General features: G+C 40.9%; 2 protein-coding genes across 4 annotated transcripts in view; one reads left to right on the forward strand and one right to left on the reverse strand.

The window, feature by feature from the left end:
- Mettl25 (methyltransferase like 25) overlaps nucleotides 1–6414 on the reverse strand; it is a 77080-nt gene extending 70666 nt beyond the window's left edge. Inside the window, exon 1 of one of the 3 annotated variants that reach the window (XM_042263187.2) lies at nucleotides 6094–6414. In XM_042263187.2, coding sequence (XP_042119121.2) covers nucleotides 6094–6313 — 220 coding nt within the window. In that variant the 5' untranslated portion in view covers nucleotides 6314–6414. Of the gene's footprint in view, nucleotides 1–304; nucleotides 1091–6093 lie in introns of those variants that run through there. The other 2 variants (XM_042263188.2, XM_042263189.2) reach the window with 2 other exon arrangements.
- A 13-nt stretch (nucleotides 6415–6427) lies between these two features.
- Ccdc59 (coiled-coil domain containing 59) lies at nucleotides 6428–13093 on the forward strand. Its single transcript, XM_006992303.4, has 4 exons — nucleotides 6428–6675; nucleotides 7626–7929; nucleotides 10600–10699; nucleotides 12695–13093. Exons 1-4 carry the CDS (start codon nucleotides 6516–6518, stop codon nucleotides 12854–12856), a joined length of 726 nt encoding a protein of 241 aa, XP_006992365.1. The 5' UTR covers nucleotides 6428–6515; the 3' UTR covers nucleotides 12857–13093.
- The last annotated feature ends 2085 nt before the right edge of the window (nucleotides 13094–15178 follow it).

A 15178-nucleotide genomic window follows, 5' to 3' on the forward strand; every position in this document is an offset into this window, starting at 1 on the left:
CATCCACACTAACAAATCATACATCACACAATAAATATAAATATAAGCAATAAATATAAGATTTAAAAATCATAACCAAATAGGAAATAAGATGGGAAAGAAGCAGGACAGGTTATTCTCAATAAATATGATACCAAGATACCTCTAAATGTTTCTACCAGATAGCAGCGTACACAGGAAAACAAAAGAGCCAAATACACGCAGACTAAGAATCTTCAAGAAAGAATGCACAAAATTTTAAAACTAGAAATAAAGCTAATGAATCTTATTCATAATTGACAAGTAACATTTCCAAGCTACTTACCTGTTATCGTACCTGAATGTCCTATAAAACCCTAAGGAAGATGAGCTCCATCAGGCTTCACGATAACTCACTGCCCCACTGCTAATAGGTACTGCACGTTTAATACCACAGGCCAGGCATGATGCTAGACACTTCGCCTGTTACATGAGCACGTTAATTGTTGCTCTCATCTCATTTGCAGAGGGGGTACCTAAGACTTGACCACACTGTAACTGATTCAAATGTGCACACACTAAGTTCAGGGCAAATAAACTGTGGCCGTCTGACTTTACACTCTGCTCTTAATCCTCACATTCCATGAGCACGCCACAGCCAGCAAAATAACAGTAGGCTTTGATGGACCTGGATATAAAAATCAGGAAACTTCTGGCAACTTCTCTGGCAGAGATATAGTGGTAAGTTAAGATATTATACACTTGCTTCTCTTTGTAACCACTTCATTACTCCTCCTAACATCTGCCTTTCCCCTAGAAGTGATCTTGGTTCCAGAAATTGAAATTGAAATAATATCTCTGAAGAGAAAGTAAAATATTTGTGTAAGATTTTCTGTGGTATCTACGTCTAGATACAAAGTAATTCTACTGTCCCTTGTTCAGCTGTAAAACAAAAGTACTTTGCACACAGCATGAATGGATGGATGATGATGGATGCATGCATGCATGAACGACAGCATACTTCAATGCACTTACTATTGTAGCATCATCAACTACGGAATTCTCCTAAGACTCCGTAGTGGTTGTAATCACTGAGGCCACTACGAGGACTTCAATAGCACCACTGAGCCTGTTAGGGAAGCATAAAACCTCATTTCAGCCCGAATACTTAAACTCTTAGGGTAAGAGACAAGAGTGATTTAGATCATACAGGATACAATATAAGATACAAATACGTACTAACGTTATGAACATAACTGTGTTACAGGGGTTGGGGAAATAGTTAATCACACAGCCAATGGACCAGAATTTCAGGAAAATATTGACAGCAGTACCTTCCTGGTAATTATCTTCACAAGGATATAAAAATATTTTGTGTTTATTTCTACAAACATCCTTATTCCTGATACATCTTTCCCTTTTTCTACTTCCTGTGTTAATAAACAGCATTCCCATTCACTGCTAAAGTTAAAAATCTTTGTGGTAGCTTTCACATACTGTGCGCCTTCAGTTCTTATGTCCAAGGAGTCATCCATCCTGATGTAAAATGTCTTTCATTTGGAAGGCCTCCCCATCACTATAAAGGCTCAAACCCCATCAATTCCAACACTACCACAAAGGCTCATGGCATGTTCCTTCTGGATAAAAAGCACAATGTTCTCCCAGTATTGGATGAGTTGAGTGTGCTTTTCTAAAAAGAAAATTAATTTTTATTTAATTCAAATTTAATAAGCTTTTTACGGTTTTGGTTTTTGCAATAGTTGGCTGTTGGGTTATATCATTGTTAATTGTTTAATAGCCAAAAGTTAAGTCTGTCTTACTAAACTTTGAAAACTAAAGATGGGTTATGTTAAATTCTATGAACTTCTCATCTGTCTATCATACTGTAGTGTACCAAGAGAACAAATACAATACATACTGTTGATTTTAAAATGAATCAATTATATGATCCAATTATGTGGCAGGAATTTTCTTTTTTTTTTTGCCTAAGCAACTCTAGCTTAATTTACAGTTGCATATAAAATGAAAAAATATGTTACTGAATAGGCAAACTATTTTTGAATGAAATAATGCATATTAACAAAGACTGACATGCAGTCCTTACCATACCAATATTAGCATCATAATGAATGCATAATTATAGTCAATCATTCCAAAAGTGTTTTCACGTTGAACTACATTATTTATGAAAATTAAATTAAATGTAAAACTAGAAAAATTAACCATAATATTTTAAGATTCTTTACATAGTTTAATTTGTTGGTAAATAAAAACTATACAATGAGACAAATATAGAAACACATTTGCTAAATTAAAAAAAAAGATAAAAAGCAAAGTAATTCTGGGGTGTTTAATACTATGTGAAATAGTAGTCATGGAAGACCGCATTAGTTCCCATAAAAACCCTCAAGAAACACAGCATAGTAGAAAAACCAGGGCGGTGGGGGGGGGGGAGTTTAGTGGGTAAAATGCTTGCCATATAATTTACATAATCATCATAAAGACCAAAGTTAGGATCCCCCAAACCAGTGGTTCCTGACCTTCCTAATGCTGCAACCCTTTAATACAGTTTCTCACGTTGCGGTGACCCCCAACCATAAGATTATTTTCGCTGCTACTTCATAACTATAATTTTGCTACTGTTATGAATTGTAATGTAAACATCTGTATTTTCCAATGGTTATAGGTGACCCCTGTGAAACGGCCATTTGATTCTCAAAAGGGTTGTAACCCACAGGTTGAGAACCACTGCCCAAAACTGATGTGAAGGCCAACGTCCAGCAGCCTCCTGTCCTGGAACTTTCTACTGCTGTGATAAAGATCACAATCAAGAGCAACCCGGGGAAGAAAGGGTTTATTGGGCTTACATGTCCCAGTTACAGTCCAACACTGAGGGAAACCAAGGCAGGGACTCTAGCAGGGCATGTCCTTGGGGGCAAAACCTAAAGCCAAGACTGGGGAGAAGAAATACAGCTCACTGGCTTGCTCTCCATCGCTCTCTCAGCCTCCTTTTTATACAACCCAAGACCACCTACCTGCCCAAGGGCAGCATGCCCACAGTGGACCAGGCCCTCCCACATCAATTATTAAATAAAGAAAACACCCCCACACTCTTGCCTACAGGCCAGTCTGATGGGAGCACCTTCTCAGTTAAGGTTTCCTCTTCTCAAGTAATTCTAGTTTGTATCTAGTTGACCAAACTTAACCAGCACACTCCCTATAATTCCAGCTTGTAGGAGGGAGAGACAGGGAATCCTTGGAGAAGCTGGCTAGCCAGAATAGCCAAAATGGAAAGTTCTGGGGTCAACATGAAATCCTGTCTCATTGTATAATGTGGAGACCAATCAGGAAAGACAATGGACTTCAATCTCAGGTCTAAACACACATGTACACATACATGCATGTGCATCCCTCACAAAAACATACATACACACATACCACACAAGCATGCAAACATGTGCAAAATTTTTTTTTCAGTGAGGAACAGCTTGAGTGTTGGGGCAAAGAACAAGAATTTTATTTTATAGAATTTGAGAGATTAACTGGAGAGCGATCCAACAACTGAGATATATACATGTTTTTATGTTGTAAGAATAAAAGTCTCCCAAGGAGCTATTGCCAGTTGATGGGTGCCGGGAGAGGAAGACACATTTTCCTCAGTGATACAGCCAGTGGCCAATTGTTCATGCTCTAGTAAATAAGTCTACACTCATACCATACAAGCAACTCTAAACTCAGTGGAACACACACCATACACACCACACACACACCACATACACCACACACACCCATACACACACCATACACACACCATACACACACCACACACCACATACACCACACACCACATACACCCATACACACACCACACACACACACCACACACACCCATACACATACCACACACACACCACACATCACATACACCACACACACCCATACACACACCACCCCCTACACACACACCACACACCACACACACCACAAACACACACACACACACACCACACACTAAACCACACACACCCATACACACACACACACCACACACAACATACACCACACACACCCATACACACACCACACACACACACACACACACACAAAGACATTAAGGTAGAGAGGTGGCTAATTAGGAAGAAGAAAGGAAGGAGTTAAGCAGGAGAGGGAGGGGCCAAGACAAGGTGATGTGGGGAGAATAGGATTAAAATACATTACATACATGTACAGAATTGTCAAAACAACAAAAACTTCCGTTATGTGTTAAAAAGGATTAATAATGTTGAGAACTTATCTGAGACACAAAAACAACTTGATTTTTGTAAAAAAAAAAAAAAAAGCTGTATCTCAAAAGTGTCATATCTCATATATATACAAATATATCAAAAGTTTCCTCTCAGCAATGCTCAATGCATGGAACTTTCCTATACTCATCTAGAAAAACTATAGTTTAACTCTGAAACTGTTTTAAAGGAGAACAAACTAGAATAAAGTTCCAGTTAGAAGGAATTTTTTTTTCTGTCTTATACAATTACTGATGTCTGCGATCGCCTCTGTTGGGATGTAAAATCTGTTGAACTTGTTCCACTCCTGGATTTCCCTACAAGTTTAGTAAGAGCCTGATGAGAAAATCCCAAGTAACCCTTCCAGTAAATCAGGTTATAAACCAGCTGAGCATTTGTAAAAATGGGTATTTTATATTGAAAAAGTTATCAGGTCCAGAGACATTTCAAAGGTCAATAACCCAGTCCGGTCTCCCGGTCTCTGTTGTTGTTACACAGATATATAATGAATTGGCTGCCAGGTTCTCTCTCTCTCTCTCTCTCTCTCTCTCTCTCTCTCTCTCTCTCTCTCTCTCTCTCTCTCTCTCTCTCACACACACACACACACACACACACACACCACATAAAGCATCCATTCCTAGCCTAAGAAAGCAAACACGAGGTATTACTGATGTGCTCAGTTACATTTTGGCAATACCTATTAACCATCTTTCACTGACCAGGAATTCTTCTCAAGACATGGACAAAATACTCTTTAACATGGCTGCTTGTGGGAACAGACAATAAAAAAAATAAGGAAGGAATGCATTAGGAGTACTAAATAATGATTCTAGTGAAAAACTGACCTAGTAATTCTTGCTTAAATCAATAGATTTAAATATGGACACGAAGAGCTCATACTGTGGAGTCAGATGATGCAATATTGAGAGCATGAATCTTCTACTTAAACCTGTGGTTCCCTGGGGAATGAACTTAAGCTGCAAATACGCAAATCGGAAATGAAAGAATCCAATTTGCAATATAATGTGTAAAGATGAAGAGAAAACAGGGGCTGGAAGGTAAAATGCTTGCCTGGCAAGCATGGGTGCCTGAGCATCCACATAAAAACCCAGGCATGCCGGGAGGAGACACCTTGTAATTCCCGTGCTTGGGGGTGCAGAACCCTTCAGATAGAGTCCCACAGCTCCCTAGTCAACCAGCCCAGCCTAATCGGTCATTCCCGGACTCAAAACACAAGCGGTACAGCTCCTGAGAAATACTACTGGAAGCGGACTGACCTCTGGCCTCCCACATGAGGACAGGCAAGCGCGCGCGCGCACACACACACACACACACACACACACACACACACACCCTGGCGGACTGACCTCTGGCCTCCCACATGAGGACAGGCAAGCGCGCGCGCGCGCACACACACACACACACACACACACACACACACACACACACACACACACACACACACACCCTGGCTAATTCTCTCTCACACACACACACACACACACACATATCCTGGCTAATTCCGATCCCTCCATACATCTCCCAGGGACGCCATGCAAGTGCGCATACGCACACACACGTACACACACATACACACACGTACACACACACACTCCCAGGGACGTCATGCAACTGCGCACAGGCACACGCACACACACACCCTGGCTAATTCCGATCCCTCCATTCATCCTCGCCCAGGGACGCCAAGCAAGTCCCAGCCACTTCCGCGGACTTCCACCAGGGGGCGCAGCGGCAGCCGCGGCGTCCGTCCGTCCGCCCCGCCCCGCTCTCCTCGCCCCGCCCCTCCGCCCTCGCCCCTCCCCTCCCCACCTCGCCCCGCCCCTCCGGTCACCTGGCCCCTCCTCCTCCGCCGCCGCCGCCTCCCTCAGCGCCGCCAGCACGCCGTCGGGGGGCAAGCCGACCAGCTCCTGCCAGAGCGAGGCGGTGTAGAAGTCCACCGTGTGCGCGCCCGAGATGGGCAGGGCGCCCCGCAGGAAGCGCAGCAGGCCCCGCAGCGTGGCGTGCAGCGTGGGCAGGTCCGGGGTCCCGGGGAGGCAGCGCGGCGCCGCCATGACGCTCGCCCTCCAGGGCTGCAGGTGGCGCCCACATGGCCGCGCGGCGCCGCTCCCGCCGCTTCCCGGGGCGGCCGCCAGGCGGAAGCAGTCGAGCTCCGAGCACGCGCTGAGCTCGTCGGGCCCCCGGTGGACTGCTTCCGCCTGGTGACGTATAACGTCGGCGACCCCCTAGTAGTCCTTCCAAGCCGGGCGGTGCGGGATGGCGCCGGCGAGGCCGGCGGCGAGGTGGCGGAGCGGAGGAGGAATTGAGTCGCGTGGGGACGGGACGCCCCGGGGCGGATTCAGGAACCCGAGCTTTGGGAAACGCAGGGCCTGGCGGCCTAGCCACCAGCAAGCCTTCCGGGGCAGCGTTCGCGAGGGTAGGTGGGAGGACAGCCGCGGGGGAGCCCCGGGGTGCGTGAAGTTCCTCAGCTTGGAAAAAGGCTTTAGGACGTAGACCCGGTCTTTCTTGAGATCTGGGGGCTCATTCTTCCTAAGCCCGCCCGACCCATTAGCGTCTCGATCCTTTGCATGGGAGAACGACTCAGTGCTGTCAACTTCAGTCATCTCTCGCAGCCCGTTCCTCTAACCGGAAGCACGGAGCGTCTAGGGGTCCATCTGGCTGTGTACCACTGTGTACAGATCAACATCTGTATTACCGCAAAGGACAGAGAGAAACAGGGGGTTAAAAATGCACTGGCCCCAAAGCCTTGATAGTTAGAAACACCACCGTAGCCCTCCAGTCCCATCCTGTTCTTTAGATTCCTTGTTTTGTCTCGATAAGGCCTCTCATGGCACTTCAAGTGGTTAAGTATTCTGTTGGATCTGATAATAATTGACAGGTGTTCGGGAAGTTGTAGATTATCCCCCTTTAGTGGTGTTGTGTTTTGTTCTGGAAAGTAAGTGATTAGTAAGTTTCTTCAATTAAGGAAAAAAGTAAGATTCCCCCACCCTATTTTTACGTCTTTATTGAAGACCCCCAGGTAATGTTTTAGATGAGTTAAAGAAATTTTAACTGGTGAATACGGTTACAAATTCAAGTTGAACAGTAGAGTTTAGTTTACTCTTTAGTTTTACTTTGAAGGGTTTTTTTGTTTGTTTGTTTTTTGTGGTGTTTGACAATCGTTAGCCTTATATTCAGGCAAAGTGCCAGCCAACTTGCTCCTCGGTACATCATTAAATGTGTTGACTAACCTAATCTTTAAAACAAAACCAAGTGATTATATCATTTGAATATAATGTTTTTTTTTTAAAAAAAAAAATTCGTTTCTAGTAGCTTTATTTTTCACTTTCTGTGAAAGTAATTGTGACCGAAATCCTTCAATGCTAGGACAAGGTTTTGCATTTCGGAGGAAACTGAAGATCCAGCAACATTACAAGAAATTGCTATGGAAGGTAAAGAAGGTGTCAGTGTCACAGGAATCCCAGTTCACTGATCATTACCCAGACCATCTGAAGCACCTCTATTTAGCTGAAGAAGAAAGACTCAGGAGACAGCAGAGAAAGGTCGGCCTGCCTCCATCTGAAGATCAAGTTGACCTGCCCCTGCCTGAAGAAGAGTGCAACCCTGAGCAGACGTCTGAAGAGCCATCTAGTGATCGCCAGCTACAGCCAGAACAGCTGTGTACAGTAAAGTATGTACTTTCTTCTTTTGAAATTCGTTACTTCAAATGTACATAGTGTTTTATAGAAGATGTAGAGCAACTTGTGTAAGAATTGGAAGTTTTCTTAACACATTTTCAAAGTCATGTTATCATATTTTCACAGTTTCTATTTTTAGTGTAAAATGACTGAAGTAGGCTAGTTGAACATAGTTCACAAGAATATGAAATGAGAATCAAGAGATTTGAGTTTTGAATTACTGCCTCTCAAGAACAGGTAACTTCATTGGACAATAATTAAACCCAATTATTAATAAGTACATATAATCATGTGTGTGCTTTAAATTTTTAGGCCAGGCTTGGTCTTGTATATCTGTAAGGCCAGCATTTGGGAAGCTGAGGCAGGATGATTATAAGTTCCAGGCCAATGTGGGCAGCATAATGAGATACTAGAGAAATAATGCAAGTGTGTAGTTGTTGACACTTGAGATTATGGAGCCAGACTTTACATGTTGGTATACCAGTGTCCTCCATGATGGGAAGGACAGTAAAAGGAGCTACTGTGCACACCATGTTGAACAGCCTTAAAGTGAACGTCGTCTTGTGTGAATGATGTGTTTAAAGTATTATATTTCATGACATTTTGATGGCCAGATTAATTTATATCAGGCTTTTAAAATGTATGATATTTGGTGTTTATGAATGCTAACTGCTATTATCATAATTCAATTTGCATTTTCTGCAAAGGGTACAGGAAATAGGTGTAGTTAACAAAAATCAAGCAAGACCTTGTTCTACATGCCTGTGATCATCTCAGAAGGCTGAAGTGGGAAGAGTGCTGTTAATTCAAAGGTAGCTTGAGCTGCATAGTGAGAGTCCATCTCATAAAACAACAAAAAACGTTTTAATGTGCTGAACACATGGGTGTTTCCTGGATGTGTGATGTCTCATCCCTGGTAATAGCTGTACTGAGGAGGCATAGCCACAGTTTGTCACAATTTGTGGCTAAGCTGGACTAGATGGTGAGTTGACTAGATGGTGAGTTTCCGGCCAGCTGACACTGCTTTAGAAGATCCTGTCCCAGAACAAGTCCTCTCCATCACTTTGCTTTTATAAAAGCTAGCTTATAAAACTCTGTCTGCATATAATTCAATCAAAAATGTAGTAGCATGTAAACTAGCAAGGAAGCCAGCCAGGCATCACTTTGGATCATAACTTTTTTTTTAAACAAAAATTTTGCCTTTCAAAGCTGATACAATGATTACATGGACAAAACATACGCAAGATCAAGCCAGACAAAATCCCAGCATGGGATGCGGGGGGTGTATCCAGCTTAGGCAATTTTGGCTACTGATGGCTGGGGGTGGTGGTGGGGGGAGTCAGTCTTGGTGGATGCAGGTCTGAGAGGCGGCCTATGCTCTGGTAGATGGCCCCACCCCATACTGACAGCAGTAAGTGGACTCAGTGAGTTTAATAAAAATACAAAAGAAGCCCATGAAGTGAGGAAGGAAAGGTAGTGTACAGGATAGGGAAGGAATTAGAGAAGAAAAAATGGTGGGTGGATCTGATCAAAAATACATCATAATGAATGTATATAAGTTTCCAAAAATTAAAAAATAAAATAAAATAAAATTGAGCATAGTGTTGCAAATAACAGCAATGTATATAGTTGGCGATAAGGGCCATGAAAGTCTTGGAGGCCTTGTGTTTTGTTTTCAGTATGCTTTTAGTAGGTGGAGCTGATTGGCCAGCCCCCTGCTTCACTGAGATACCTTGTCTCAAACAAGGTAGTGAGCAGTGCCCTAGTCTCCACATGTCTATACATGCATGCCCAAAGCTACAGGGACACTCACATGCACACAGAGAATTAGAAAGTGAAGACTGACACTCAAACCCTGACTGAAATTTTCAGAAGTAAAGAAAAGAATAAAGCAAAAAGCCAACTGTATATTTTGGGCTAGGAGATCAATACTGTCTTTGTAACAACGGTTTGGACTGGTGGAGCAGAACTCATATGTCAGAGTTAAGGAGTGAATGGGAAGTGATGGCTGTAGTTTATTCTTTGTGTAGGAATTTGATAGGAAAAGTTAAGAAACAAGATTAGCTGAAGAACACATAGACTTTAGGAATGGAAAATATATGTATTTAATTTTAACTAGGGAGCTGCTGAAATATGGTATGGTTATGACATGAGAAATTGAGGCACAGAGGACAGGAAAGTTATTAAGTCAGATAATAAGTAACATCATAACTACTTACCTTTAAGATCTCAGAGTGCTTCAAGATGGAAGATTTATAAAGGAAGACCATTTCTGAGGATTGATGGTTAGTGGTAAGAGGTTAGAGACAGGGTGATCAAAGAACTCAGATTTCAGTTTATTTATAACACAACTTGTTACATCCTTCATTTCCCATCTGTTTACAACATTTTAATATCCAACCAAACCTACTGTACTTCCCTAGTTCAATCTTTCTCCAAAAATATCAATTTACCATGCTTTAGTTTGTAACTGTAACTGTGGCTTTAATGTCTTATTTGAGCATTTTCATATTTTTTGTTGTTGTTATTCTTTATCTCCATGCTTCCTTCAATTTGTATTAGTGACGGTTTTGTATATAAATACTGTATTTGACATAATTGCATAATTTTGTCTCAATCATTCATGAGTGATTTAACTTGCACGTCTTAATTTCTCTTGCAAGTTCTGATACTATTCCAAAGAAAAAGAAGAAGAAAACTTCAAACCAAAAGGCACAAGAAGAGTATGAACGGGTACAAGCAAAGCGTGCTGCCAAGAAATTCGTAAGTTCTACTTTTTAATTATTTAGGTTTATTTTTCTTTATCTTTAGCATGTACAAGCTATGCTGCTTAGTATTGGGCACATAATATTGTCTGTTTCAATACTTATTTTTTGGATTACTCAGGAGCAGACTTATAGAACTGTACAATATTCTAAGTCCTTTATTGGCTCAGACAATACTAGTAGGTCAGTGATAAAATTTAATTTAAAAAAAAGTTGCTTGTCAATAATATGAATATCTGGCATCGGTGATAATGTTTTTCAGACTACAACCTAAGAACTTAGACCTTTAACAAGTTCTTTGAAATAATTTTATGTGCTGTAAATTTGAGGACCTGAGACCTATTGATTCTTTTCTTAATTTTACATTACAGTAAAAGCCGGAGGGGAAGTGTTGGAATAAAATACTCAGAAATGTAGCTGTCTTCCATGCTTAAACATTTCCTTAAGCATCTCCTTTGGCCCTTGATCTATGACCTTAAAAACTGCATCTGTGCAGAGTAGTAATGGTTATTTTTAAGGTTTTGGCTTTTAGATTTTTTTGGTTTGTTTTGTACTAAAGCTTAAATAATGTACCAGTATTTCATCAAAATTTCCCCAAAGACAGTACTGATAAAATTGCATTAATACACATTAGAATATGAGTAGTTAAAGAAATTCAGAGTTTAGTATCTAAAATGCTTATGATTATTCTTCAGCTGATGACAGGCAGAGATGATCTCTAATATTAATACAAAAGCCAGTGACACTTTACCCATGAGATCAAAATTGTTAAGAATTAGTTCAATAGACACAAAATTGAGGGTCAGAGTGTTAAATAAGTGTAATGCCCTAAGGATAAACCAGGCCAGGCAGCAGAACTCACAGATAAGTTTCAGATCTTTTTTGAGGCAAGTCTCACTGTATAGCACTGACTGGCTTGGAACTTAGAGATCTACCTGCTTCTGCCTCCCCGGGGCTAGGATTAGAGGCATGCGCCAACGACACCAGCTTCAGATCTCTATGTACTTATATTAAAATAAATACTACACCAAATAGTTAAATGGTTTTAAGTAATAGGATATCACCTGATGAACACTTGAATCTGATTCTGCCACATAGCGATCCCTGGCAGGTCACTTCTTTATCACTGAGCTTGCTCCTTGTATGTAAGACCAACAAAGTAAACTAGGAAAATTTTTTACAAGAATGGAGTGTGCCGTAGTTTCACAAATTGTATGTAAGATTCTTTGCTAACTATAATTGCTTGTCATTACAAATGAGTGTGAGTCTAATGTGTCTAGTATATAATTTTGAGGCTTCCTGGATTGGACATGAAGAAAAAATAATACAGCTTCTTTTCAGCTGTTACGTTTAAGTTAGTGAGAATGTTGTAGTGCTTGTTTGATAACTCATCTTCAGAGCTATTGATCATTTTGAGTTATCGTCCTCTGTACGTAGATTTGCGTTTTATCATAGCAAGTCAAATGAGCATGATAGTCCTTAATGATGACACTCAAGAGGTCTAACAGAGTGTTTTGCATTAGTATAGTAAGTAGGTGGCCACCATTTTCTAAATCAAATCTGTAAATTAGCTAAACCACACACACACACACACACACACACACACACACACACACACACACACACACACGGTACAGTTTTGTGGAAATGAACTTTTTAGTGTTATATAGAATATTAGTCTAGTTAACCTCTATGAAGGTCCCTCTAATTCTTTAGTGGACTTAAACAGTGAACTTGTTAAATATTTGACTTTTCTTTTACTTACATACAAATGCATAAAGTGCTGCCATGACTGTTATTCTTTGATATTCCTTCTATCGTTATGGTATGAAAGCAAGGAGGACATACTACTTCATTTTAGAAAACTATTCACATTTTACACAATATAAAAGACAAATATCAGTAGGTTTGCATTGTGATAGTGATTTCAAAACAATTCTGACCTGTGTTTTCTGTTTGTGACTAATGAACTAATGTATATGTATAATTGCAGGAATTTGAAATGAGAAAGCAAGAAAGAGAAGAAGCCCAAAGGCTCTACAAGAAGAAAAAAATGGAAGCTTTCAAAATACTGAGCAAAAAGACTAAAAAGGGCCAGCCAAACCTGAATTTACAAATGGAGTATCTTCTTCAGAAAATACAAGAGAACAGTTAAAATAGACATTTTGTCTTTAAAGATTAAATTTTGACTGACTGTTGCATCCTTTTGTATGTGTTGGGATCTCTCAACAGTGAACTAAGTTTGTTGACATCAATGGATTGATAAATTACTTTTTGCTTTTGTAATAGAAAAAAATTCTATATATATATATTCTCCACAAAGAATAACTTTATCCTGAACTTTAAAAACCTTCAGTGGAATTTTTATGAAATAAATTGTTTTGAAATAGGAGGCCTGAGCTCACATGAAGCATTTCAGTGACTTGTGAACCAAAAGGATTAGCTGCCTCAGCTAGGCTATGTAGGGAGACAAGAAGAATTTTGTGGGTGAAATACTTAAGAAATCTTCAAGGTTGCAAAAGCTAGAGGCAAATGGAGCAGGAGCAATTACAAGGAAAAGGTTTGAATGTAGTCAAGTATATAAAAATAGTTACTGGTAGTGGGATAATGTTTTCCTTCTATTCCTAACGGTTCCTCCCATATAGAGAAAATGTCATTGTCTTCTTATTTGCCTTGGGACAGTGTTGTAACTTTTATGTTTGAAAACATACATGCTGGTTTAGAGTACATATAATCTCCCTATCCTCCCACCCTACTTGTGTATGTGTATTTATATGCACATGTACATGTGTGTGGGCATGTGTGTGGAGGCCAGCAGTTGAGGTCTTCAATCACTCACACAACCTCATTGTTTGAGATAAGAATTTCTCACTAACTTGGAGTCTTCCTGTCCCGGCCTCCCCAACACTGGGGTGACAGGAACAGCATTCTAGCCTTTGGGGAATCCCACCTCAGGTCCATATCCTTGGACAGCACAGCAGTCATTTTACTGACTAAACCATTTCTCGAGATGGGTTCTCATGCTATTTTGCCTAAGCCAGCCTCAGTTCCTGGATTCATGATCTTCAGCATCCCAAGGAGCTAGTACTACAGGCACATGCCGGCATACTAGACCAGAACATACTTATTCTTGACTGCCATTCTCGTACATTGTAAAAACAAGTTCTGTTGAGAAAGGCTAAGGGGGATAGACACAGAAAGGGATATTGAGAATTTGTTCTATAGGCTAAGGTTACAGCTTAGTGGTGGGTAGATTGCTTGCCTAGTATGTACAAGGTCCTGCATTAAAGTCCCAATGCTGAAAAACAAAGTAATTAAAAAGTATGCCATATATGTCCAATTTGTCAAGACAAAGATGAAAAAGGATAATGTACACATGAAAGGATAACATATACATAATAACCATGTATACACAAAGGGATAACTGTGTACACACGAAGTTTTAGAAGACCAGAGACTGGTTTCAAACTTTAAATTTTTAAAAGGAAGTTTGATCTTGGCAGTTGATACAAGTTTATATTGGGCCATGGTTTTAATTTGTAAAAGTGCAGTAGCCTTTTAATTGCTCCATTTTGTACCTCAGTCTTTTTGAGACGAGGTTTCTACATAGCCTTGGATGTCTTGGAACTCACTGTGTAGACCAGCCTGTCCTTGAACTCACAGAGATCTGCCTGCCTCTGCCTTCCAAGTGCTGGGATTAAAGGCTTGTATCACCACCCCCAGCTTTGTGCATTAAGCCTTAAAGTACAATGATAAGGGTTTGACCCGAATTTAAGGTAGCCCAGTCTACCGGAAGTAATTCTGCAGAGATGGAGTATAATATTGGGTCTTCCCTGGTTGTAGGGCCTCAGAAAAGAAATGAGATGTGGCATGAAGGTGCTCGACACAGAGTTTTTAGCTAAAGCACAGCATCTCACTTCCCTTGTTATGCCAAACTTAAAAGGCAAATTATCCTGTATAGAATTATGCTTGAGAGTGTGGCTCATTCCAAGCTGGTGTCCTGGATGGCCGCAGCAGATGGTGGCCAAGGTAAGTCTTGGCAAGCTCTCCCGAGTATGCTAATATCAGCAAAGGTGCTGGCTGAGGTACTTGGCCTCAGATGTAGACTGCTGTGGCTTGCCCTTGACCTACATTAGATATGCCTGCATGAGCAGCAGGAGCTCGTCAGAGGCTTCCAAAACTAGACAATAATCTTGTTTACAACAAGGATTTAATGATAGAAAAAGATGATAGTTGGATCTGCTGGATACTATTGATTAATCAGTGTTCGCTGCTTTTACAACTTCCAAGACAAATGCCTACATGCAGTGCAGAGCTCTAGAGAAGTTCCAGATTTAACCTGTTCATACCAGTCATTGAATTGTGTGGACATTGCAAGAATTTGACCACTGTAAGTAGGAAAGATCAAAACCCGGCCGTTGGCGCTGCACCAGCACAAATGCTTTGCTTTTCAAGGTTGTACCAGTATCTCAAATAC

Source organism: Peromyscus maniculatus, chromosome 18 (assembly GCF_049852395.1).
Source record: "Peromyscus maniculatus bairdii isolate BWxNUB_F1_BW_parent chromosome 18, HU_Pman_BW_mat_3.1, whole genome shotgun sequence".
Classification (NCBI taxonomy): domain Eukaryota; kingdom Metazoa; phylum Chordata; class Mammalia; order Rodentia; family Cricetidae; genus Peromyscus; species Peromyscus maniculatus.

What these genes read in the sequence shown, in the direction of transcription:
- Ccdc59 (XM_006992303.4), top strand. Translation starts at nt 6,516, where the DNA reads ATGGCGCCGGCGAGGCCGGCGGCGAGGTGGCGGAGCGGAGGAGGAATT. An exon ending in CCGGGGCAGCGTTCGCGAGG is followed by an intron (nt 6,676 to 7,625) that starts GTAGGTGGGAGG and finishes CTTCAATGCTAG; the next exon opens with GACAAGGTTTTGCATTTCGG. An exon ending in AGCGTGCTGCCAAGAAATTC is followed by an intron (nt 10,700 to 12,694) that starts GTAAGTTCTACT and finishes GTATAATTGCAG; the next exon opens with GAATTTGAAATGAGAAAGCA.